This window comes from Pseudozyma hubeiensis, assembly GCF_000403515.1.
Source record: "Pseudozyma hubeiensis SY62 DNA, scaffold: PHS38, whole genome shotgun sequence".
Taxonomy (NCBI): Eukaryota; Fungi; Basidiomycota; class Ustilaginomycetes; order Ustilaginales; family Ustilaginaceae; genus Pseudozyma; species Pseudozyma hubeiensis.
In genome coordinates, this window is record NW_012133820.1 from 332,562 (window position 1) to 357,715 (window position 25,154).

General features: G+C 56.8%; 9 protein-coding genes across 9 annotated transcripts; 5 read left to right on the forward strand and 4 right to left on the reverse strand.

Annotated features, from left to right (window-relative positions):
• Positions 1-47: 47 nt before the first annotated feature.
• PHSY_003844 (hypothetical protein) lies at positions 48-1,540 on the forward strand (the record flags this gene model as incomplete). The annotated part of the gene is made up of 2 exons (XM_012334461.1): positions 48-611; positions 827-1,540. 2 exons carry the CDS (start codon positions 48-50, stop codon positions 1,538-1,540), a joined length of 1,278 nt encoding a protein of 425 aa, XP_012189851.1.
• A 113-nt stretch (positions 1,541-1,653) lies between these two features.
• On the reverse strand, positions 1,654-3,096 carry PHSY_003845 (amino acid transporter; the record flags this gene model as incomplete). The annotated part of the gene is made up of 1 exon (XM_012334462.1): positions 1,654-3,096. The coding sequence occupies one exon, from the start codon at positions 3,094-3,096 to the stop codon at positions 1,654-1,656; it is 1,443 nt and encodes a 480-aa protein (XP_012189852.1).
• Positions 3,097-3,658: 562 nt separating this feature from the next.
• PHSY_003846 (hypothetical protein) lies at positions 3,659-6,904 on the forward strand (the record flags this gene model as incomplete). The annotated part of the gene is made up of 1 exon (XM_012334463.1): positions 3,659-6,904. The coding sequence occupies one exon, from the start codon at positions 3,659-3,661 to the stop codon at positions 6,902-6,904; it is 3,246 nt and encodes a 1,081-aa protein (XP_012189853.1).
• A 67-nt stretch (positions 6,905-6,971) lies between these two features.
• Positions 6,972-8,408, reverse strand: PHSY_003847 (hypothetical protein; the record flags this gene model as incomplete). The annotated part of the gene is made up of 1 exon (XM_012334464.1): positions 6,972-8,408. One exon carries the CDS (start codon positions 8,406-8,408, stop codon positions 6,972-6,974), a length of 1,437 nt encoding a protein of 478 aa, XP_012189854.1.
• A 585-nt stretch (positions 8,409-8,993) lies between these two features.
• On the reverse strand, positions 8,994-13,188 carry PHSY_003848 (hypothetical protein; the record flags this gene model as incomplete). The annotated part of the gene is made up of 4 exons (XM_012334465.1): positions 8,994-11,745; positions 11,840-12,019; positions 12,559-12,774; positions 13,082-13,188. The coding sequence occupies 4 exons, from the start codon at positions 13,186-13,188 to the stop codon at positions 8,994-8,996; spliced, it is 3,255 nt and encodes a 1,084-aa protein (XP_012189855.1).
• Positions 13,189-13,656: 468 nt separating this feature from the next.
• Positions 13,657-18,213, reverse strand: PHSY_003849 (NRPS-like enzyme; the record flags this gene model as incomplete). The annotated part of the gene is made up of 1 exon (XM_012334466.1): positions 13,657-18,213. The coding sequence occupies one exon, from the start codon at positions 18,211-18,213 to the stop codon at positions 13,657-13,659; it is 4,557 nt and encodes a 1,518-aa protein (XP_012189856.1).
• Positions 18,214-18,636: 423 nt separating this feature from the next.
• PHSY_003850 (hypothetical protein) lies at positions 18,637-18,939 on the forward strand (the record flags this gene model as incomplete). Its single annotated transcript, XM_012334467.1, has 1 exon — positions 18,637-18,939. One exon carries the CDS (start codon positions 18,637-18,639, stop codon positions 18,937-18,939), a length of 303 nt encoding a protein of 100 aa, XP_012189857.1.
• Positions 18,940-19,096: 157 nt separating this feature from the next.
• On the forward strand, positions 19,097-20,575 carry PHSY_003851 (IQ calmodulin-binding motif protein; the record flags this gene model as incomplete). The annotated part of the gene is made up of 1 exon (XM_012334468.1): positions 19,097-20,575. The coding sequence occupies one exon, from the start codon at positions 19,097-19,099 to the stop codon at positions 20,573-20,575; it is 1,479 nt and encodes a 492-aa protein (XP_012189858.1).
• A 989-nt stretch (positions 20,576-21,564) lies between these two features.
• On the forward strand, positions 21,565-24,891 carry PHSY_003852 (hypothetical protein; the record flags this gene model as incomplete). Its single annotated transcript, XM_012334469.1, has 4 exons — positions 21,565-23,448; positions 23,576-23,610; positions 23,698-24,118; positions 24,205-24,891. The coding sequence occupies 4 exons, from the start codon at positions 21,565-21,567 to the stop codon at positions 24,889-24,891; spliced, it is 3,027 nt and encodes a 1,008-aa protein (XP_012189859.1).
• Positions 24,892-25,154: the final 263 nt, after the last annotated feature.

The following is a 25,154-nucleotide window of genomic DNA, read 5'->3' on the forward strand; positions in this document are numbered from 1 at the left end:
CGTCCAATTACCGACGTCGTGAGGTCCAACGAGCATTGGCAGGCGATATGGACGACGAGGGTGATCTGAGGTACGCCGTGCACGTGTGCAAGAGTCGTGACCTGGAGACGATTCTCAATCTGAAAAGACAGGTGCAGGATCTGCACGAAGACGAAGCTGATCTGAAGCACGAGCTTCGCGCCACTCAGAGACAGGTGCGTGGCAAGCAGAAGGAGATCGATTCGCTCAAACGACGATTGGCCGCCAAGGAACACGAATCGGCTCGAGAGAAGGCGTGGCTCACCATCGTAACGCGATTCCGCAACGCCTGGCAGGATCGACACCTGAGGGAAACGGCGCAGTACCATGCGCTGTTCACCGAATTGAAGCAGAAGTGGAAGCAGACCGACCAACTGGAGGATCTGATGAAGCAGATCGACACGGAGGTGTTTGAAGTGACATACCGCACGGAATTCCAGGACCCGTTGTTCCCGAAGGATGGAGTCGGGGTCGTATCGGGCGTGTACGAGTTTGACGAGCTTAAATCCGAGCGCGACGCCAGGGTGGATCTGATCATGGAGGCGGAAGGCGCGTCGGAGCAAGAAGGGTCTGCAGATGAGTCTGCGGATCAGGTCTGATGCCGCGGCGATAAATTTTGTGTGGTTTTACCGAATCCAAATTAGACGTCGGCTTTTGGTCATCAAGCTTTTTTGTGCAAGCTGTGTGCGATTCGTATCTTGCTCGTCAACCATCATCTGCTGTGTTCGCCTATCCGCTGTGTGCTCGCGGGATTCACAAACTGACGTCCATCATCAGGCCTCGTTACTGTCGGCTTGGGCTTGACCAGCTCCTTTTCGCAAGAACTCTCACCGACATAAAAGCTTCGACTCCGCTGAGTCGAATCGGTGCAACTTCTTCCTACTCGACTCTCATCAGCTCGAAACATCAAGTGGTTCTCTCTGGACGACGACCTCGTCTTCTATCACCTATCGTACCATCACCACCTCACGAGCACGTTTTTCGCATACACACCATGAGCGACCCCTGGGACTGCCTCTACCGCGGAATGCTCCCCTTCCACCAACACTTCCGTCACGCCACCGCGCAAATCTCCACCCTTCTCCTCCAACTTTCCCCCACTTCACCCCCGAAACCGAAACTTCAAATCCTCACCAACCTTCTCTACCTCTGCTCGTCCCTCTGCTCCTCCCTCGAGACACACCACGCCATCGAGGAACGCTTCATCTTCCCAACCCTCGCCAAGAAACTCCCGCAATTCGCGCACTCCTCTCAACACACCAAGGAACACGCCCAGATGCACTCCGCTCTCGAAAACCTCGAACACTACATCGCTCAAGTCAGCAAGGATCTCAGATCCGGAAAGATCAAAAAGGCGGAAGAGCTGGATCAGGTGTTCGACTATGCCAAGATGACAAAGTTGGTCGAGGAGTTGAAGTCGGTGCTGCTGCCACATTTGGAGGCGGAAGAGGCGAGTTTGCGCGCACCGGTGGTGAAGGCCGCTGGATTCGAGTTGGGCGAGATCAAGAACTTGATTCGTTGATTCGAAGAACACTGGCTGAAAAGTGTAGGAAGGTGTATTGCAATAGAACTTGGATTTGCGTCTGGGTATATATGAGTGTGGTTCGACGAAAAGAAGGACAAAAGAGACGACGATCACAGCGTCCGGACGCTACGTGGACCATTTTCAGCAACATCATCATCCTCCACCGCATCAAGATCACCTTGCCACCCTCCACCAGCAGCATCTTCCGCCGAAGTGTGTGTCTGAAGACGCTGCGTATACTCGCGCATGTACGTAGCGAACTTGGTGTAGATGGCGAGGATACCGCTCTTCTTGGCGAAAACGACCTTGACGAGCGCAATGCCGATCTCCTCCGGCAGTATCGACCGGCTGTCGTCAGCCTGCAGGTCGAGTGGCTGGAGTAAGCCGTTGAAGAGCAGATCGTCTTCGTCGTCGAACGGCGGCGATACGTCGTGCTGCTCGTCGAGTGTTTCGGAGATCCACTGTGCAGGAACGACACGCAGGTGGGTGATGATACTTTCCGCCACCTCGATTCGTCTCGGACGGGGGGCAGCTTGTATGGCTGCGACGATGGCAGCGCTTGCTACTACTTTGAGCGATTCGCGAGCCTTGGTACTTGCTCGGTTGTGCTTCGCAAGCGAATCGTGATAGCTCGCGAGTTCGTTTGCGAGAGCGAGCAGCACACGCCACATTTGGCCGCGAGCAGCGAGGAACAGTGTGTGTGCTTCGATGGCAGTGCGATGCAAACCCAGCTCTAGCGCAAGATCTCCCGCCGTGAGTGCAAGACCGTGCGTGACGGTCCAATTCTGGATCCTGAGTTTCTCCACGTCGACTGCCGGCTTGAGGTCGCCATTTTCTGAGCGAATGATCATACCTGAGTAACCGGCTCGACTATCGACCGCTCCGATGCGGATCTCGCGCATGCAAAAGGTGAGGAAGCCGTTGGCCAAGGCGTGGAGGCTGATCTTGCCCCAGTGGCAAGTCGAGGTCTCCATATTTGACGTTTGTGGTACCCATGCATCGATCGACGGTTTGGCTGTTGCATAGCGCAGGATCGTAAGGAGGGAACGAATCCCGGCATCGATGACGTCTTTGATAGTCCCCCAGTTCTTGGTAAGCTCGCGCTCTTGACTGGAGCGTCGTAGGACGAGCTGCGAGCTGTCGTGCTCGTTGATGGTCCTCTGGCCCAATCCATTCTTTGAGTCAATCGGAAAGTCGATCCCCACAGAAACGGCAAACGACGCTACGTAGGAAAGACATGTCTCAAAGTGTCCTTGGCTGTAGAGGTAGTTTGCAGTCCATTCTTGGTTGGTCGATGCGGTGCGACTAGCCTTGCGCTCGGTGAGCAGCTGCGAGGGACGGGGCACAACGAAGGAGTCGATATCGAAGGGTGCAGTGGTGTTGGCACTGGGCGAGATGTACCATGTTGGAGTGTCGATTTTGGCGGTATATTCGGCTCTGGCTTTCTCGAACAGGGCCTTGATTTTGGCGGCTCGAGGATCGTGATCGCCCTTCTCCTCGATGTCGAGCTCGTCGAGCAGCCCGTCAAGAGCGGAGAGGTCGTGCTCGGTCATGACTGGGAGCCAAGTGCAGACCAGCGGGCGCCACTCGTGTCGAGGGCAGTAGTAGATGGTGCAAGTCGAGAAGGTAAAGTTAATAGGCCAAGCATGAGCAAGAAACATTCTCAAACCGTGAAAAATCCATCGCCGATCTGTCCAAGAGAGAGGGACCGATTCGACCTCCACCACTTTTCGGGAAATCCGTCAAATTGGTTAGGCAACCTCGCCGCTTTCGCCTCTCCAACGCGCGCCCTGCAAGATTGCGTTTGGCTGCCTTGATTGCGATGGTCTGTGCCTGCATCGAACAAAGGCTGAGCTCTCTCAGTTGTCCTTGCCGAGACCAACGTTTATGGCTCCAAAGGGTCCAAACCCCATCTTATGGCGTCGTACCACCTCCTTCATTCAACTCCCTGTCTTCGCCTTTTACCGACATTACCACATTCATGCGTTGACCGGTGCCCATTTGACCTCTTCATCACCCTCATCGGCTCTGGGTCACTCACCGCACTCGACGCCATCGTCATTGTACAAGATGATGGCTTCATCGCGGTCTCGGCAAGGGCTGCGTTCGCCATCGATGCTCATGCTGCTGTCAGCCTTGGCATGTTTCATGGCCTTTCTGACGGGAACCGACGCATCCACCAGTGCTCGCGGCATGGCTCCTGCTCTCAACCGCCGTTACCTCCAGACCTACACATCCATCTTCACCAACTCATCTTTCGCCAATCTACCAGATCGACCGCCAAATTGTCCACCGTGTCCCGAACCTGATTGCTTCAACTGTCAACTGCCGGCATACGAATGCTATCAGTTTGGTGAATGCAACCAGTACGATGGTCTTTGCAGCTGCCCTGTTGGTTTTGGCGGACCCGATTGCCTCTCGCCTCTCTGCGGATCACCGGCGGACGGCTCGAAGCGCTTCCCAAAGGGAGAACCCGGCGATGACAAGTCCTGTCAGTGCTCGGACGGCTGGGAGGGCCTCAACTGCAACGTCTGCAATACCGATGCTGCATGTGCCAACTTCATGATGGGAGGCGAACGTCTCGGCGAAAACGGCACTTGCTACGACGGCGGCGCCACCATCCAACAGAGCTTCCAAGAATGCGACGTCACCAACCAGAAGATCGTCGACATGCTTCCCGGCCGTCCTCCTCAGGTCACGTTCAGCTGCGATAAGAGCGATGCTAGCTGCAATTTCCAGTTCTGGATCGGCGCCCGAGAGTCGTTCTACTGCGGTCTCGACGACTGCCAAGAGACTATCGAGATCGGCAAGTCGGCCAATCGCACCTCGTACGACTGCAAAAAGGTCAGCTGCCAATGCATACCTGGACGCATGCTCTGCGGCGAGTCGGGCAGCATCGACATTTCGGAGTTCCTCACCGAGGAGATCAAAGGTCCAGGCAAGATGTCCTGCAAGACCGACCCGGACGGTGTCCGCAAGTGTCGCTTCGAGGAACCCGGCATGAACGGCCTCATTTCGGACGTCTTCGGTGACGAAGCCATCTTCATCACCTGCAAATCGGGCGAATGTATTCACTTCAGTCAGGTTCCCGGCTATCAGGTACCCATCGCGCCACCTAAACCCGTCCTTTGGGTCGTCATCAGCGCCGTTGCAGCCATTGCGATCGTAATCCTCTCCATCAGCTTGCTCTGGATGCTCGGAAGGCATTACAAAGACGACGAGGTGCGCCTCGGCAGCGTGCGACTCCCCGAAGAGGAGGCCGATCTCATGAAAGATCACATCCCTGCCGCACTTCACTGGGAGAACGTCGGCTATCGCATCGGATCCAAAGCTTTGCTCGATGGCATCACTGGCTCGGTCAAGCCGGGCGAGGTCATGGCTATCGTCGGTGCCAGTGGTGCAGGCAAGACCACGTTCCTCGACATCCTCGCGCGACGCGAGAAGCGCGGTGTCACCTCCGGATCGGTGCTGATCAACGGCAGGAAGATGTCGAACCAAGAGTACAAGCGCGTCGTCGGCTTTGTCGACCAAGAGGACCTGCTCATGGAGACTCTAACCGTATACGAGACTGTCCTCTATTCGGCTTTGCTGCGGCTGCCGCGCGACATGTCTCTCGAGGCCAAGAAGTTCCGCACGCTCGAAACTATGCAGGAGCTTGGCATCCTTGGTATCAAGGACAGCCGCATCGGTGGCTCAGGCTTCACCGCTGGTGGCAGTAAGGAAGGACGCGGTATCAGCGGCGGTGAGAAGCGTCGGGTCTCGATTGCTTGCGAGCTCGTTACGAGCCCGAGTATCCTCTTCTGCGACGAGCCTACGTCCGGCTTGGACGCGTACAACGCCTTCAATGTCGTCCAGTCGCTCGTCACGCTTGCGAAGACCTACAAGCGCACCGTCATCTTTTCCATCCACCAACCACGCTCCAACATCGTGGCGCTGTTTGATAAGCTCTTGCTGCTTGCGGAGGGTCGTGTCGTTTATTCGGGTCCCTTTGGTCGCTGCAGCGACTACTTTGACCAGGTCGGGCATCCCTGCCCGCCAGGGTTCAACATTGCCGATTTCTTGATCGACCTCACTGCGCGTCGCAGCAATTCGACACCGGAGAGTGCCGAGGAAGATGTCGAAGGAGGTGGCTCGGCGGGTAGCACGCATCATCGCAACGAGACGAGCATCGTCACGACCGACACCAGCTCGAGAGACGAATCGACCGAGCTGAGAACAAGACCGAACTCGATTGCCGAGCAAGGATCGTCAAGGGGAGGCAGTCTGCGCAAGAAGACCAGTCGTCTCACAGACGGACTTCGAAACGCCTTTGCCAACGGCCAGGGCAACGGTCACGACGTGTGGATGCCTGCGTTGAGCAGCGGCAAGCTGGTGCACCTCGTCAACGCATTTGCCGAGTCCGACATTTCTAAGGACACCAAGTCCGAGCTAGACGCCTTCCTGGGACGTCGACCCGAAGGCGTGGTCAACGAGCTGCCCGATCTTGCGAATGAGAGCTCGCTGCTCCGCTCGTACAAGAAGGCCGGACTGTGGACGCAGTTCAAGATCCTATCCGGACGGGCGTTCAAGAACCTTTACCGCGATCCGATCCTCATGTTTGCGCATTTCGGTCTCGCCATCGTGCTCGCACTCTTCTGCGGAGTCCTGTACCACGGCGTGACCAACGACATTTCGGGATTCCAAAACCGTCTCGGCCTGTTCTTCTTCATCCTCTCGCTGTTCGGTTTTTCGTGCTTGACCTCGCTCGGGGTGTTTGCAAACGAACGCGCGCTGTTCGTGCGCGAACGCAGCAATGGCTACTACAGCCCGCTGACGTATTTCACGAGCAAGCTGCTGTTCGATATTCTGCCGTTGAGGGTCGTTCCGCCGTTCTTGTTTGGTGGATGCGTGTATTTCCTCGTCGGTTTGGTACCGGGGGTAGCCGAGTTTTGGAAGTTTATCCTCACGCTGGTGCTGTTTTCGCTCTCGGCTTCTTCTGCGGTGTTCTTCATCTCCATCGCGATCGAAGATACCGGTCTGGCGAACTTGGTAGGGTCGCTCACGATGTTGTTTTCACTTCTGTTTGCAGGTCTGCTCATCAACCGCGATCGCATCCCGGGGTACCTACGGTGGCTGCAGCACCTGTCGTTCTTCCACGCCGCGTACGAGGCGCTCATCGTCAACGAGCTGCGCAACCTCAGCCTCAAGGAGCACAAGTACGGGATCGATATCGAAGTCCCCGCTGCGAGCATCATCAGCTCGTTCGGGTTCAACAGCCAGGCGTTCTGGTTGCCGGATATCGTCACACTAGTGGCACTGTTTGTGGCGTTCACCGTGGCGAGTGCGGGGTGGTTGGTGGTGTTTGTTAGGGAGAGGAAGTGAGTTGCGAAAAGAAATGTAAAAGTTGTATAGATTTTCAATAGAAGTGGGTGATATGACAGTGGTGGTGCTAGAAGACGGTTCCGTCGCTGAGGACGTTGATGGGAGGACCTCCGGTAGCGGGTCTTTTCTGCTGAGCGATTTCCCTTCCACCTTTCCAGGTAGCCGCCTCCAGCACCTGTTTCAAGTTGAGCTGTTCTTCAGATGCCCCGAGCTTGGTTCTGATGTTGACGGCGGTACGGTCGAGGAGGATGACGGTCATGGCGCGCCACTCGACGATGGCGGGGTGTTCTGCGGGGATCTCCGGCACTGGTGCGTCGGCTCCGGCCCGACTTGCATCCAGTAAAGCTTGGGTGGGGGTAAGGACTCCGAGGTCAACGAACAGACCGCCGTTCCGATACTCGGGTAGACCGGTCCCGTGTTCCGCATCGACGAAGCGCCAACCGAGCGTCTTCTCGACGGCTTCCGTGAGGGAGTAGCACATCCACTGCGAGAGCTTGTGGAAGGGTACGAGAGATGGTTCTGAGCCGAGCGGGGTTGAGTTGAGGGAGGCGAGCGTGGCGTTCGGCCAGACGTCGCCCATGGCTACTCCGTCGAGATGCGTGCGGGACGCGGGCCAGATGGGCGCCAGTCCGTACATCAGCACCTCCCACAGCACAGGGTAGGACACCTCGACCGCATTAACGGATTTCGTCGTCGTGGGGTGCGATGCCAGGTAGTCGACCAAGAAGCCGGGTCTTCGTTCGCCTGGAGGCGTACCGGGTGGACCTTGGAAGAACCCATGCTGATCCGACTCGAGCGCTTCGCCGAGCTTGACGAGCAGGTTGGATCTTCCTTCCAGTCCGGTCATCGGGTTGTCGTGCGGATGCACCTGCATGTCGATCGCCAACACCTCTGCGCTCAGGTTCTTCAACCCCTTCGCATCCACCCTATACCTTTCGCCCCCCTCATCACTGCTGAACCTACCTTCCTTGAACATGTCCAGACTAGCAACCGCCAGGCCCTCCGACCTACCGTAGCTCAACCCGGTCTTCTTCTCCTCGTACTTCCACTTTGTCCCTGCACCCGCATCCAGCAGCACGGAAACCATGAACAGATCGACCAACCTCCGCGCTGCTTCCAAACTCCCCGTCGCCAGCTTCTCCACATTCACTGCAGAATGCGGCGAGCCAGAGATCGGCTGCACACCGGCCCACTCGCTAAGAAGCGTCGTGATGCGTGGGATCGACCCAACGTCAAAGTGCCGCCACCGACCGTGGGGCGGGATGGAGCTGTAGTCGGTACCGAAATCCCGTAGAATGATCGAGATGCAGTAGTCGGCCACCGCTTCTTCTTTGGCAGGGTCGTAGGTGAAGTACTCGAGCCCAGAGGTGGGCGAGGACGCAGCGGCGGAGAAGATCTTGGAGCATCGTTCGCGAACTGCCGGGAGCGTTCGAAGGTACGCCACTTGCGGTGTGACGGTCGATGCTGCCGAACTGAGTGCTGTGGTCGGGGTGAGGTTCGACATGGCTGCTAGCGTTAATGGCCTAGGTTTGTCGGCTCTGCGATGATGGATGAAGAGCGAGGAGAGCAATGGTCGGGAGGAGAGAGATCTAGATTTGACGAAGTGAAGGACGTGGCTCGTGCAGGCCACACACGCAACAGCAAAGCCGATTCCGACGATCCGTGCCACAAAACCAACAGTCAGGGTCCAAAAGCCACCTAGAGTTGTCGAAAAATTCACGGATTCCGCCGCGCGCCCACGTACACGACCCCTTATCTCTTTCCGCTCGTCTATCTGGCCTTGCCGAATAGCCGTCGCTGAAATCCAGCAAAGAGGTTTACGCGGAAAAAAAATCGACCGCCTCCAGGCATGATGGTGCGAAAGAAGGCAGGCTTGCAGAGCAATTCTAGGCGAAAATCAACTCGTCTGACAAGCGCTACAATGAGTTCGTGTATGGTGCTGATTTGACATTACATGAGAGGGAAATGAAGGGGCGAACGCAGATGAAGCACTGGCTCTTGATGATAATCATCATTGAAGATCGCCATCCGTCGCATAGCGTGTGCGCGTTACCAGTGAGAAGGCAGTGCACGCTTCACGCTTCGCGCTTCACGATTTGGAAGCGCGCTTTCGAAGGTACTCGTCGTGCATCTCACGGCGGGTCTTGGTTGGGCTCGATGGTATAGGCTGGTGGACCGTGGACGCCGGCCGAACAACGGGAGGTGGCATGCTAGCAGCAGCATGACGTTCCTTTTCCAATTCGGACTCGGCTTTGAGTCGCATGACTCGTTCAGAGAGGTCTTCAAGTACTGCCAGCCTGTCGTCCTGTTTGCTCTGAGTGGACGACAAGGAAGACATTGCGTGCGTCGATTGGCTTGCTTCATCTTCAACATCTTGATGGCTCAAAAGGCCTTGCCTCGACTTCGAAAATGTTGTTGGCTGAAGGGCGTCAACCTCGTCAACGGATGACATCGCGCCTCTAGGAGGCAGAACTCGCTTGGATCGTCGTAGCGTGCGAACTTGCTTCCCAGGCGAAGACGGTTCCCGCGAATGCTCGTTCGGGGTTCGAGGCCGGTCTCTGTCTTGCTCAGCAGCGTTATTGCTGTTGATGGGCTTCTTTTGCTTGAGGAACAAGCGCAGCGTGTTCAACGCTTCAGATACCTCGCTGAAGCCAACCCTGGAGCTAGTTTTGATCCCATTCCCAGTTCTGGGCTGGCGGGGAAGATCTCGGTAAGACGCAGAAAAGTCGATCATGGATTGCGGTCTCTGAGATGTTGTCATCGCACCGTAGCTATTTCCAAGCGTGTTCGGCATAGCAATGCTGTACCTAGCCCTTGGGTCGGTGGCACTGACGGAATCGACGGATCTTGTCGATCTCATGGCACTGGGTCTAGCTGCGCCAGATGATGCTGGAGACCCTTGAGACAGTCTCCGTACATGTCGCAGCGCCATCGCTGTTCCAGAGACGCGTTCTTTCGGACTAGACAGCTTGTCAGATCCAACGCAGGGATTTGTTCTCGTCGCAGCCGACATTCTCAGCGAGCCAGCCCCAACGAAAGATCGAGGTCGGATCGGACCGCTCGCGAGGTTGCTCGACTCGTCCTCAAGGATGATAGAACCGCCGATAGACGAACGGGTGCTGGTGCTGGCGCTACTACTTGGTCGACCAGAGCGCAGGTTCTTGTTGTAGGGCTCAGCCCCGAGTCTAGATCGCGTCGGGTACACCGAGGCAGATAGAGCGTCGAAGAAGCTGCCAGTCTCCCCCGTCGTTGAATTTAGACTAGCGACACCGATGTCGGATACGTCAGCTGGTAAGACGACGCTGCGGCCCTCCCGGTGTCTCGGCCATGTCCTCCATCGCTCTTCGGCCATATCTTGAATGGGAACAGATTGGCTGAACTCGCTCAGATCTTGCATGAAGACTTCCGGCGTGGTAGCGAGAGCGCTCATTTCGGAAGAGGGACGACCCTCGACACTTGGCTTCTCTGCGTAGGCATTCTGGCTGGTGTTAAGGCCGATGGAGGAAGCGGACGTATCAGCAAGGTGAGCCTCGGCGACGACCGAGTCATCGCCACCCCAAGAGCTTGGTGCTTGGCCAAACGAGCTATCCCAAGTTGATGGATTGCTGTGCGATGCGAAGCTTGTTTCCATGGCGGTGCTGAGGGAAGACATCGACGCTTCTTGGATGGCTCGCCCATCCCCTTGTGTTGCTCTACTGTTGGTAAAGAGGGCCGATGTCTGATGTTCCCACTCGCGCCCCCCATCGTTGCCGTGGTCTCTCAGCACCGATGTCCTCGACGCGTCTAGCGCAGGTGATGTCAGCATCTCGACTTGTTCCGATGCTGTGCTAGCAACAATATCAAGGCCTAGGCCTAACGGCGTTCGATGATCAGCCAGCAGGGCATTTTTGCCCACTGACGAACGTAATCCGTATTCTCCGAGATCGAAAAGACGGCGATCATTGACGTCGTCCATGTGAGCAGATAGCCACTTGACGAATGCTCCCTTTTTATCGGATGCGGCCGATTTTGTGACTTGAGAAAGTACTGGAACGTCCTCGGCCTCTGCAAGGGAGCGCCTGCTGGAGGTACACGCGGCTTGTCCGAACATGCGTGATGGGTTGGGTCCCAGTAGCCCCGTGTCTCTGGGTCGGTTTGCCGTATGAAGATATTCGGTCAAGTCATTGCTGGGTAAAAGATGGGTCGATAAGCTTGGGGTTCCATGCTCGAGTCCTATCACTTGAGGAGCATTGTGCATGCCTGTTGACGGCAGCGTTAGTGTGAATGGCATTGACGAGGCCGACGAAGAACTTGGTGTCATGGAGGCCGGAGGTAACTGCAGCGCGAATGCCGCGTAGTCTGTCGCATGCTGACGGCGACGCGACTGCCCCTTACGTTCCCTGAAAGACTCCTGCTCAGTGTTTCGTTGATGGGTCGTCTCCGATGGCACAGAGGAGGAGCTAGGCGACAGTAATTCGGACCCTGTACCGCTCGGAAATACGTCGTCACCCCTGCAGCTAGATGCTCCCGCCACCCACCACTGATGGTCTTGGCTCCAATCGACGGATGACTCGAATGCAGAACTGCCGGTTGGGGCGGGAGACACGAGAGAGGTCGGCCATGATGTTAATGGGCTGGTCAAAGACTGAAATGCATCATGATCCGAGGAAGAAAGTACGCGAGAAGCTGCCGCGTTGCGTGTGGGTGTATAAAGCGCATCAGCGCACTGTGTAGAGCTTCTATGTGGTTCGAACGAGCCTTGCGCAGGTTTACTTGGCGTCGAGACAAGGGCCTCAGGTTTAGCGGTTCCGGCACCTGCTATCTTCCTCGATGAGTTGGGCGTTGGGATGTCGAGTGCATTACTGAGTGAGGAGACGTAAGTTGAGGTCGGTGCGCTGGTCTGACAAGGAGAGGCGGCTGTCTGTCCGGGCTTGTGGTTCGGAGGATCGGTCCTACCGGAAGGGCGCATTACGCAAGGTGGTCGTGGCGAAGCAATCCTTGATGCGCTCAGATGATCGCCGTACAGTCTGGTCTAAGCAACAGAGGGTTCGATAGAAGGGGTACTGAGAATAGTCGTCCAGACCACAGTTGATATAACGCAGGTTGCCTTCGAAATCTTGTTGCTCGGATGTCGACCTGCTGAAGAGAATCACTTATGGCTGAGCATACGGAAAGTCGCCGTAGCAAGGCGAACTGCCTGCGAGATCGATGAGTCTGGGCTCGAGCAGCAAGCTCTTTCAAAAGATCCGATGCAGCCGTGGAGAGGACGTCGATAGTACTGAAGGGAAAGCAAGGCACTGGCAGAGGAATCTGATGTGACAGCAATGAGGAGCAAGGAATCCTGGCTATCTGGCGTGGCGAAGCTGCGTCGGCGCATCCAAGCTTGGTCGAATGTGTGATACGAGATTGAGAAGCCGATGTGACTGTACGATGATTTAGGGCCGAAGTTGACGTGAGCAGAGGAGTCGGGACTCGTCGTGAAGGTCAAGGCGCGGCAAGGCGATTCGAAGTGGACCAGGATGGCCAGAGTTCGACCAGTGTCACACTATTCTTGGCTATTGGCAAGAGGTCAGCGCTGACAGCAAATCTTCTTGCCGACAAGTCAAGACACCGACTGGAGCCGGACGTGCATGAGTTTGCGATGCGGTGCGAGGAAGGGCGTTTGTTTCCGACACCTGCAGGCTCCCGCAGCTTGCATGCGATCACGAGGATGGAACCAAGGTCGACGCTTCATGTTTCGCCCGGCCACGTGAAACCCGATGATGCGACCAGCTAGGACCTTCTCCATAGTGTGTTCGGATGGCAATCGCCGCAAATCGTTAACCATGTGCACGAGTGGCTTTTCCACATCGACGACGCTGATGCGGATCGGCAAGAAGAAGAGTGTTGCTCTGCATGGGAAAAGAACGTCGGCAAACTCTCGAAAAGTGTTGGTCTCCGGAACGTGCATGAGGCACCGCTGCAGCTGAAGTCGAACGAAAGATCCATTGCTCGAGGCCGCTTCGGGACGGTTTGCAGATTGTGAGTTGATCGCTTTGCTCGACGTTGCCGAAAGAGGTACTAGTCTAGGTTCTCTGCAACCCACCCAAGCCGAGGAGACGGTCCCGATCAACAGCAATATGGGCTGCGAGCCGCCTCGCATCAAGAATTTGTTGCTCTCATGTCGCTAATTTCCTTCCTCGACAACGACGGACATACGCGAGGTGTCGGTCGGGACACCTGCACGACGGTAGCACGGCATCGTGCAGGAGCCGAAGCGAAGCTCTAATTCCGTCGGAGCCTTTTTGGAACAGCGCAGCTTTCATAGCGGGCTGCTTCGCCTGGGCACAACCCCCGAGATGCGTGAGAAGCGCCGAACGTTCCGCGCACTTTCTAGACTTCCTGACGAAAAAAGAAAGCTTGTGAGCTCCGCTTTGTTTGTTGCCGATTCTCGTTTTCTTTTCCTGGCATCTCGTTCTGAAACCAACAAACAAATCTCAACGGCCACGAAGCTGCCTCGGATAAAAGCGTCCCTCGGCGTACTCGACTTTCCGTTGCAGCACCCGTGGACAATCGGGTTTTGTACTTCGCCAAAGTGCTCCACCGTTCTTTGCATTCGTGGCCGACAACCTTGCCATTCATTTGCATCGGCAAACAGCTCCGCCATCTCAGCTACAAATGCTCAGCTACAAATCCAGACAATCAAAAGCAGACTTCATGGTTCTTAAACTTGTGGTTGATTACTAGCTGCGCCAAAAAATCCAGGCACCTTCAGCTTCGCCCTGGCCTCGAGCTCAGTTGGCGGATCCACGTCCGATCGCCTTCATCTCTGCACCAATGCTGACGAACTTCGGTAAAGCTTCTGCGCTACTGGACGAAGGCGCTGGAAGGAAGCCGACAGCCAGAAGCCAGGCGAGATATGTCCCCACCAACGATCGGTCGACGCCCATCACCGTGCCCTGCGCCTGTCCCTCCGACGCGGCATCCAGGATCGCCTGCGTGTGTCGGTCGTCCAGCTCGGGCGACTTGGTCGACGTAGGCAGATCGTCCAGCACAAAGTGCAACAGTGGGAACAGGGCGTTGTCTTCGACCGAGCCAGCGCCACTGCTCAGCACGTGCTCCTCCAATCTGGCACGCCAGTGCACGTACTCGGTCTGTTCCACCTTCCAGCCGTAGCGGCTCAACTCGCCCAGCATGTCGTTGAAGCGGATGCTCGGATGGTTTGTAACGTGGAACACCTTGGCGTTGGTGTTGAGCGTCTTGTTGATCGTGTCGAGCTCTTTGGCGTTGTTGAGGCACGCCAACGTGGCGATTCTTGCAACGTGGTCAACGGGCACCATGTTGATCGAGTTGTGCATGTCCGGAATCAGGCCGAGCTGGATGGAGCCTTTGACGAGGCGCCACAGGAAGTCGTCCGTGTTGGTGACGGCCGTCTTGGAGTCACCCACAACGTAACCTGGTCGAACGATGGATGCCTTCAATCCACGCGATGCTGCGATCATGATGAGCTTTTCGGCTACCCACTTAGACTGACCATAGCCCGTGGTGAGGCCCTTGACGTTGGCCTCAATGTCGTCCGTCTCGGGCACACCATGCAGGTGGTCCGCCGAGCCCGCCTGAGCAGGGTCCTGGCCGTGCAAGATCGAGTCGGAGAGGCGAATGTAATGATCCGTGTCGAGAGCAGAGGTACTCGACACAAAAGTCAACGTCTTGGCCTTCTTGCCAGCGTTGCAGAGTTTGATGGCGCAGATGGTGGAGCCGACGTTGGCAGCGCGCAACTTGCTGTAAGGGTACACCCAGTGGACCAGCGCGCCGTTATGCAGGATGTCGTCGACCTCGTCTGCGAGCTTGGCGTATACCTGCTCCGACATGCCCAGACGTTGCGGCGCTGCCAGATCACCCAGCACAACTTCGAGCTTGCCTTCGCTCACCCACGAATCGTTCCAGATGCCACGACCCTTGCAACCCTCGCGAAGTCGTTCCAGCGCATTGGCCTCGTCCCTGGCTCGGACGTGCGCGTACACTTTGGCGACGCTCGACGATCGCTTCGTCAGCAGGTCGTGGAGAATGAAGGCACCGAGGAAGCCAGTGACACCCGTCACCAGGACCGTTCGAGGTCCCTCGCTTGCGCTTCGAACCTTGTCGCCAGCAAACGACTCGGGAAGACTGGGAGTTAGCGTCGCCACATCGGCGCCGTAGTTTTCGTCCAAGCTTGCCTCCTCTGTCCGTTGAGCTGAGGCAGGTGCCGAGCCGTTCTGCGTGGCACCGAGACCGAGATCAGCCTGGCGCAACGAGTCAACGGCTTTGGCAAGACCACGCACAGTGGGAGCATCAAAGACCACACCGAGCGGCACGTTGATGACAAATTGCTTGCGCATCTCGAACACTAGACGTGTTGCCAGGATCGAGTGGCCACCAAGATCGAAGAAGCTTTCGTCGATCGGGATCGGCGAAGGAGCGTTGGGCAGCAGACGCGACCAGAGCTCGATGACCGTCTTTTCAGTGGGCGAAGCCGAGGCCAAAGCAGCCGCTGCGTCGGCACCACCCTTGGACGCAGAGCTGCTGGAGCCAGCAGCCGCCACCATGGCAGTGTCTGGGAAAGGCAGTGCGGGCTTGTCAATCTTTCCGTTGGGGTTGAGCGGCATCTTGTTGAGTGGGACAAACAAAGTCGGCACCGAATAGGCAGGAAGCTTCCTCTTCAGATGGTCGCGGATATCCTTGATGAGCGTGCGGTATCGTCGCATGCCTTTGACCAGCATCGCATCACGGGCAGCTTTGCCGCCAGCAGCAGCGATCGCCTCATCGTCCTCGGTGACGGACTCCTCGAACTCAGTGGCGCCGGAACCAGGTACAAAGTAGGAGACAAGCACCTTCTCCTCGTCCTTGTCACGACGCACCAAGGTGACGTTTTCGCGAACATGCGGGTGACGCGACAGGTGTGTGTCGATCTCGCCGAGCTCGATGCGGAAGCCACGAATCTTGATCTGGTCGTCGGCACGGCCGGTACACTCAACAGTGCCGTCGGGAAGGTATCGACCCAGATCGCCGGTTCTGTACATGCGGTCGCGGATGCCCTTCCAGAACTGGCCCTCGGGCTTCTCCTTGATGGTGTCGGGGAAATCGAGGTTGGGAGCGAGGAAATTGGGCATGAACTTCTCGGCAGTCACTTCGGGAGGGCCGAGGTAGCCTTCGGCAAGGCCACCGCTTCGCACATAGATCTCACCAACTTCGCCTACGGCACAGGTGGCTGTGCGTTCGTTGCGGTTGACGACAAGGAGCTGCACGTTGATCATACCTTGACCAGCCGGCATGATGTCCTTCTGGGTCTGCAGGAAGGTGGTCGAGGTGCTGACGGGCGGAATGGCAAAGTAGCTAACCGCGCGTTGAGTCTCGGTGGTGCCGTACATATTGATGATGCAAACGTTGGCAGCAAGAGCTTGTAGACGAGTGCAGTCGCGTTTGGTTAGGACGTCACCGACAAAGAAGGCGTTTCTCAACGAAGGGATCAGCGCCGTAGCCTGCGCACTGAGCAGCTGGCCCATGGCCGGCGTCAGGTGCGTGACCGTTGCCTTGCTGGCAGCCATCCACTCGGCAAGACGGCCGGGTGTGCCGATGTCCTCCGAAGTCGGGATGTGCAGTTCTGCACCGAAGAAGAGCGGTGTGAAGATGTCTCGCTGGATAGGGTCATGCGCGATGCCGGAGAGCATGGTGAATCGCTCATGGGCACCGAGACCGAATCGCTCGCCCATCCATGGGAAGAAGTGAGTGAGCGAAAAGTGGCGGCCCTTGACACCCTTGGGGATACCGGTGGAGCCGGAAGTGAAGGACAACGTGCCGACGCTGTCGGGACCGAGGATGACGTTGGTGCTCGCCCCAGCCATGGACTGTTGCGGTTCAAGGCTGTCAGCGCCTCCTTGCGAGGATGCACCGCCTCGCACCGATCCATCGTCGAGCAGTTCAAGCGCAGGGATCTCGGTACGAAGATCGAGCTCGTCCTGGATACACTTTCGCACTGATGGTTGCAGTGTACCTGCCTTGGCTAGCACGATCAATGCACGCGGTTTGGCGACCTGCAGGTAGACGTTCTGGCGCGAGGGCGGATAAGCGGGATCAATGACGCTGAAAGTGGCACCTGCCTTGAGAGTACCGAGAACAGCAACGACGAGATCGACGCCTCGGTGGGCATAGGTGGTGACTACCTCTTCACGCTGGACACCTGCCTGAAGGAGATGGTGGGCAACGACGTTGGAGGCGCGGTCGAGTTGAGCGTAGGTGATCTCGCGGACACGACTGGCAGGTGCACCTGGCTGGGACACTGATCCGGAATCGTCGACTAGTGACTCCACGATGCACCTGCGGTCTGGATGCGCGCGGGCGTTGCGTTCAAAGATGTGTGTGATGGCGCCCCTCCAGCCACACCATTCGAGGTCCTTAGTAGGATCAGGGAGGAAAGAGTTCTCCTGCGGTGTTCGGATGGGAAGGCTTCCAACGGGCGATGCAGGATTGGCAGCAGCTACCGAGATGAGCTGGGACAGTTGTGCCAGCACGAGCTGCATGCGCTGCGAAGAAAAGATGAGTGAGTTGTACGAGAGGTGCACGGCGATGTTAGGAACGAGCGAGTCCCGGAATGTGTGGGTTGCGTTGGCTCCAGCCGATGGCGTCGCGGACTCTGAGGGCGTTTGCTGCGGGATAGCGTCGTCTCCAGGAGTGGCTCCTGGCTTGGTCAAGAAGACGGTGAGATCGGTAGTGAGCGAGGTTGATTGCATAAAGTTGCGAGCCTTGCCGCCCGTCTCGTCGAAGAAGCGAACACGAAAGATGGGGGCGCTCTGGACACCCTCGGGCAAAGGTCCTTCGCGCTCCGCGCGCTCAGCCTCGACACGCTTGACGATCTCATCGTAGGGGACAGCATCGCCAGCAGCCTCCTTCTCCACCTGCTGAATGCGTCGTACAATTTGCCAGAATGGGTCGTTAGGTTCGATGGGGATCCTCAAGATGAGTGGTTCTCCGGTGTAGGGATTGGACGAGCCGATGACGAGATCCGTATCGCCGGTGTAGCGGTGCAGGAGCACACAGAAAGCAGCAAGCAGGAGGTGGAAGGGAGTCGGACTGGCATTGTCATCGTCTTGGCCGTCGGCGTACTCGGCAGGATGAAGATCGAGCTCGTGGTGCAACGCCAGACGCACAAGATCCTTCCTTGTTCCGGATGAGAGCGTCGACGAGGCAAGCGCTTGTACGAGTTGCGAGGTAGCGGGTCTAGGGTAGTCGGTGGGAAGGGCGATGCTGGGCAGCGATGTCAGTCTTGCTGACCACCGATCCAGGCTCGCCTTGAGGTTCGAAGTTGACGCCGACATGACGATTCAGGATGTGTCGCTTGAACGACACCCGACACGAAAAGGCAGCTCGAACGTTGTGATTCGGAAGGAAGCGATCTCGATGCGAAGGCTCTTTCTCACTTTCTTCTTGACTTTGGCACCGTTTTCGCCTTTTCCGACTGTCAGCCCCGTGTGTAACTTCGGCATTTCTCCGAAAGATCTCGTCCGCACCGAGTCACACGCCCGAACTCAGACAGCGCAGTAATTCAATTTTCAACGTGTGCTCGGACCGCCGACGGCCTCAGGTGAGGTGAGCATGACTAAGGCACGAGAAAGCTCGACCTAACATTCGCACATTTATCCCAATTCTGTTTCGGCTACTTACTTCACCACGTGGTAAATTCGCACCGAGAAAAGCATGGCCGGCTGTGCCCCCTGAGACATAGCCGCCGGGTTGGAGCAATGACTGAAAGTGGAGTCAACGTGGAGTGCATCCGCTCCTCTCCTCTCCACAGCACGCTCGCCGACAGCGACAACACCACCACCTACATCGTCATCAACGACCTTCTCGCTGCTGTGTCCATCTGCTCTACGTGGAACAGTTGCGGCCAACGATGCTTTGTCAGTAACCGCACCGTTCTCGGCAACCACCACGTCTCACCAGACTCGCACCACCGCAGCCAACACCGAGATGACGTCAAACCAGGCACCTCCAACAACGGCAACAACGTCCGAAGCTCCCGACTCTCCTTCGCACAACAATGACAGAACAGAATTTGCGGGGTCTGAAGACTTTTCTCGAATCGAAGGAGCCGATCGCATCCGCTCGGCGCTCCGTATCAGCCGGCTCGAGAAAACGCTAGAGGAGCAACGTCAGGGAGACAAGAATGACGCCGCATCACGCTGGCGTAGAGCTGGCCTCATGGCAGGACAGCTTGGAAAACAAGATGCAGCACCTTCTCCTGCTGTAAGGGGTGAAGCGGCAACAAAGGGCAGTCGCGGGCCAGCCAAGTCGACGTCCTCACCCACGTCATCGCCACCTGCGTCTCCTCCCGCCAAGGTCAATTCGCTCACACAACAATTGCAGAGCACTAGCTTCTTCGACAAGCTTCCGTTTTCGTTCAAGAACGATACTGAAAAGCGAGACTTTATCCACGAGTCCGAAGTGCTCACCAAGCGGATGGAGGATCAGAATTGGCTTGAGATGCTCGATCCGAAACACCGCTACGGCAGTAACCTCAAGCACTATCATCGCTACTGGAATACCAAAGCCGACACCAAGCAGAACTTCCTGCTCTGGCTCGATGAAGGCGAAGGCAAGGATCTCAGCTTGGACGAGTGTCCAAGGTCCAAGCTCGAAGACGAAAGGATCAGCTATCTTACCGCAGACCAGCGACGCAACTACATGACGTACATCGACAATGAAGGCGAAGCTCCGTCTCAAGGCCCCCTGGAGGAGTTTCGTGCGCATCTCAAGTCGCATCCTGGGAAAGGTCGTCTGCGCTGGTGTCGCACCGGTCAACTCGTCAGCACTTCCAAGTACGATCACGGTGACCTCGGAAAGGGCAGGGGAGTTGCTCTGCGTGAGTCGCAGGAGTGGCAAGATGCCATCGCTTCCGGCGAAGTGTGCGAGGTCGTTCGCGATGACAAAATCAAGTTTCGCACCATCAGCTCTGACGACTCATCCGACAGCTTCACCTCGCATTCGGGCTCGTCCGATGAAGCCAATTCCGATCACGACGATAAGCGACAGAGTCAAGTCCCTGCTGCAACGTCGGCAGACGACAACACTCGCGACTCCAAGGACGTCATACACCCAGACGAAAAGCAACAGACTCGCAAAGAAAAGCTGCTTGAAAAGGCAAACCTGGGCCCGAAATATCTCATCAAGCAAAAGCTCGGCTTGTATGCGTCCGCAGATCGTCAGCAGATCGTCAAGGGCGACTCGGAGCAGGATGTCGACCAGGAAGACAGTACATCTCGTCCTGATGCTCTCATCCGCAGACGCAAAGCCGACACATGGATCTTTGTCGCCGATGTTTCCTACAATCTTTATATCGGGATCAAGCAGCGTGGTCGCTTCCAGCATTCTTCCCTTCTCGCCGGATCACTCGTCACCGTCGCCGGCGTTCTCAAGGTCAAGGACGGCGTCATCGTGTCCATCTATCCGTGGAGCGGACACTATCGCTCATCGTCTCACCATTTCGAGGAGTTCATCCGCCGATTACAGCAACGCGGTCTCGACACAAGTCAGATCAACGTGACCAAGAGCAAGTGGGTCATCGAGGTGGTCAACAGGTACGGCATGTACCGCAAGAGGAAAGACCGCAAGCTCAAGGATATTAAAGACAAGTTGAATGAGGCGCTCAGCCCCCATGCGTCGCCACAGCCCACCTCATGAGGCCAATGCACACCATGACCATCTGCTGCCGTACCTCGATTCCTCGGCTCGTCTGAATGGTCCCTCTTCAGAATTCTCTTCGCTTGATTCGGCCACTGAAAGCAATGGAAGCGCAAGAGTCTGACCGTTTCGCCTGCTCTTGTTCTTCTCGACGGGACGCTCTGTCGCGCATCGTGCCGGCAACATCGACTCTTTACATTTCACGTTCGAATCGTCCTTGATCGACTATCGATGCTGCATCCTATACCCACCTGTAAAGATGAAATCTGTACTGCATTACCCAAACCCTCAGGCTCCCGGATAGCACGTCTTGTCGTGTGCTCGGTCGTCGCTCGGGGCTGTCCTAAAACGAGATTCGGAAAGTCCATCGCTCGGCGAGATGAAGCGTGTGGCGTCAATGCTGTGACCGAACGATATCCCTAGTCCGTGCAGGCACGACGAAAGCCTCGGTGGATACCGCACTTTCGACCTTGCACATCGAGCTCGGAAGTCTAGCCGGTCGCGTTGTCGTAAATTCACTCGTCTGTCGCAACAGCAGGTCGTCCGCTGCCACAACCTCCGCCCACCTTGTTCCCACCTCATCTGCCCTTCCTTCATCGCGACTCTGACTTGAATGTCACCACCGTGCCCACTACTTAAGACGGACCTTTCATGTCTTCCCTCGCGATTCGCTTCCAGCCAGAGTTCCCTTTCGCTATCGTATCTGCCTTCCTTGAATCTCTCCCTGGCTGTTGAGTCTGCAAGTCAGACGGTCCCGCATCACACTCTTTTTCCCTTTCCTACAACATCTTGTCGCTATTCGTAGCCAGCTCGTCTTTCCGTTGCCAAACTTCGCCGTCTCCGACGCTGATTGTGAGTTCATTACACGCAACCAAGCGTTTGTCGACATCTATCCCTCTTCTACACAGGGCTGTCCAAGGGCAATATGCTGACGGCTTTTTGTGCCTCTTTCTTCCCAACGTAGTATGAAACACTGATTCACAGCTGCCATGAAGGTCGCTTTGCTCTGCGCCATTGTGTTCGGCGCCATCTCCGCGGCTGCCTCTCTGTCGCAGCACGTCCCAGACGAGCATTTCGTCCAACAGACAGCCCAGCGTCGCCCTAATGCCTCTTCTCAAGCAAAGCGAGGTGATAAGACGAACAATGGTCACCCTGAAGACGGGGATACCAATCATGGACATCAAAAAATCTCTGCTCTCAACGGCAAGGTTCATCTTTCGAAGCGAGTTGAAGGCGCTTCGATTCTCGAAGGCGCCGTCGACGCTCTTCGAGGTGCTCGCGGAGACGCTCAAAAGGGAGGTGATACAGTCATCAATCATTATCACTCTACCACCGATGGTGCTACCGCTCACCTTCCCGGCGGACCTCCCACCGCCCACCCGTATCCTGCTCCTCACTACCAGGCGCCTCCTCCTTACTCTCAGCCTGTTTACGATCCTGGCATGGCTGCCAGATTCGACAAGATCGACAAGAAGCTCGGAAAGCTCAAGGATGCTCATAAAGACAACTCCCAGCAGATCCGAATCATGGAGGAGCTTCAGGCCAAGCAGATGGAGGCTGCCAGTGCTGAGAGAGCCGGGGCTGGTGCTGCCGCCGCTGCTCCCAATCTGAAGAAGAAAGGTTTCGGGAAAGGAGCATTGGCTTTGACTCTCGCAGGTGGTGCTGCCGCTGGCTACGGTTTGACCAGGATGTTTGATACGAAGCCTTCCGACTCTACCACTGGGTACTACCAGCAAGATATGGCTGCCCTGCAGGGTGCTGGCGGCGCTGCTCCTGGTACTGCTCCCGTCGACGGCTACCCGCCTGGCTCGGACCCTTCTCAAGGAGCTTACCCTCAGGGTGGCACTGCCCAAGGTCCAGCTGCTTATCCTCAGGGTGGCGCGGCTCAGACTGCAGGGGCTGCCGGTGGCGCTGACAATCAGATCGCAACCGGACCATTCCGCATCCCTAATTCGGACCTCGTTTGGGTGACAGACACTAGAAACCAGGTTCACGTGCTCAAGATGACGCAGCAAGGTATGGTGGAAGTCAATCCGCCTCCCGGCTGGCAGCCTCCCTCAGCTTCTGGCGGTGGTGCTGCACCGGGCGCTGACTCGAGCGTCGCCTCATCTCCGGCTTCGGGCGGCAGTGCTGTCGCTGCTCAGCAGGGTGCAGGTGCCGGTGCGGCTGGAGCTGGCGGGGCTGATGCTGGTGCGTCTGGGGCCATTGCATCTGGTGTGTCTGGCGCCGATCAAGCTAGTTTTGCTCAAGCTCAAAATGTTGCCGATGAAGCCGGGCAAAACCCTGGATCAGCTGCAGGCCGAAGCGGCGGCAGCCCCAAGCCCCAATTCGACAAGGCTGCCGGTATGTGGTACGTCATCGGTCCCAACGACGTTCAGTATTACATCGATGACCAGACCGGCTACCTGATCAATGCCAACACGGGCGACGTCAGCAATCCCAAGACTGGTCAGATTCTTTACCGTGGCGATGATCTGCAGAACGCATCCAGCGGTGTTGGTCAAGGCGTTGCCGGTGGGAACGCAGCCGGTACCGGAGCTGGGACCGGAAAAGGGCGGATGCAAAAGCGCTCTTTGCCCTCGCCTTTGCCCTTGCCCAAATTGGACAAAGCTGCCGGCAGATGGTACGTCGCTGGTCCTGACAACGTAAAGTATTACATTGACGAGAAGACCGGCCTTTTGACCAATGCCAACACGGGCGAGGTCAGCGATCCCGCAACTGGCAGGATTGTTCACTGTGCCGATGATCTGCGGAAAGAAGGTGCTGGTGGCGCTAGCGGTGCTGGTCAGGGCGCTACGGGTGGGACTACAGCCGGCAATAAGGCTGCAGCCGGAACGGGACGAATGCAAAAGCGCTCCTTGCGACACCGCCAGGTATGATCACTTCCTGCTCCTCTCGTCCGATGCGTCGTCTCCCTCTCTCTCTTGCCTCGTTTTGTCTTCAATGATAGGTCCTAATCCATCTATATCTTCTGTCTGCTATTCTTTTGTGCACCAACAGCTCGGCAAGCGCGTCTACCCTTCGGCTGCTTATCAGTGAGCACTCTCGTTCAAGGAATTCAGCATTATCAACATGACCAGTCTGCTGACCACACTTGCACTTTTTTATTGGTTTCCGAACAGAGCTGCAAGCCCCGCTCTCAGAGAACAGGCACAACAAGCTATGCTGCGAGGGTCTGCAACAGCCAACAGCGAAGCGCTAGCCACTGCTGCTAAGCCAGGCATGGGGACGACGCTTGCCAAGGGAGCGCTAGGTCTAGGCGTGCTTGCTGCACTTGTCATCGGACTCGACAAGTACGCCCACCCAAAGCGTCCTCACACGACTGAAACCAACGAGTACGGTCTCGAGCCGACCAGTGTCTGCGACATGTATGGAGAGCCTATCATACGAGACTTCCGTGGTGTGCTGTGGAATGAGTCGACGTACACGCGTGTCGATCTCAACAATCCTCCTCCGCTTCACCCGTGCTCACAGCAGGAGCTTGCAGATGCTAGTGTCGGCGGAGCTGCTCCGATGCAGAAGCGCAATTTGCAGGCGAAAGGTGTACGTGCGGCTGATGCCCTGACTTCGTGGATGCGAAAGAAATGACTCGATTGACATCTTTGCCTTTTGCGCTGTATCTAATCAAGGAACAGGACGAGAAGCTTCTCTCTGCAGTTCGAAAGGACCTTGGCAACGCAAACTCTGCCCCTCAAGCCCATTTCGAAGGTAAAGAGCACTTCTTGACGAAGCGACAAGTGAAGGCGATGACTGCCTTTCTTCCGTCCATGACGACATCTGGCACCATGGCTGTTGCAGGTACGCTGCTCATCACTGCCATCTACCTGCGCAGCATCCATCAGAAGAAGCTGAAGGCCCTCCAAGACCAATGGAACAGCCAATACCATTCCGCTGGCGATGCGGCTTCCGCCGTAGGCAACGCCATCGCTACGGGAGCCAACGGACAGCTGTTCAACCCGATCACGGGCAACCTCGTCTTAGTCGATTCCACTTCGAACTTGTACTACGACTCGGGCACGGGCGAGCAGGTCAATCCCAAGACAGCCATGCCGTTCAAGTTTGGTGGGGGCGATGCTTCGGATTCCGCAGGCTCGGAAAAGAAGCAAGAACCAGTGCAGCTTCCGCTGGACAGTAACGGAAACATGTCTGGCGACTCTCCCGAGGTTCAACAGGCAATGTCGCAGTGGAATGCAATGTCGCCTCAGCAACAACAGCAGCTTCTGGCGCAGTACGGAAACGCGGCCAACCAGATCTTGAATTCGCCCGATCCGAATGCTGCGCTTCAGGCTTGGAGCAATCAGCTGGGCCAACCGTAGTCCGTCGGTCCGCAGCAGCAACAGCAGCAGCAGGCATCCCCCCCAGCCGGAGGCGTCACCGGCTCCTCAGGCTTCTCGTCTCCTTCCGGCATGTGACAGTTGCGTACCAATGTCATCTTGCGTACCAATGTCATCTTCAAGGTTTGCCAGCTTCCAACAACGTCACATTTCTCCTCCCCCGCTCTCTCGTAGATGTATGCCCTCGTCGCTGCAGACTTCTCCCGGTATATCGGTCTTTTCACTTGTTATCACACTAGCCTCTA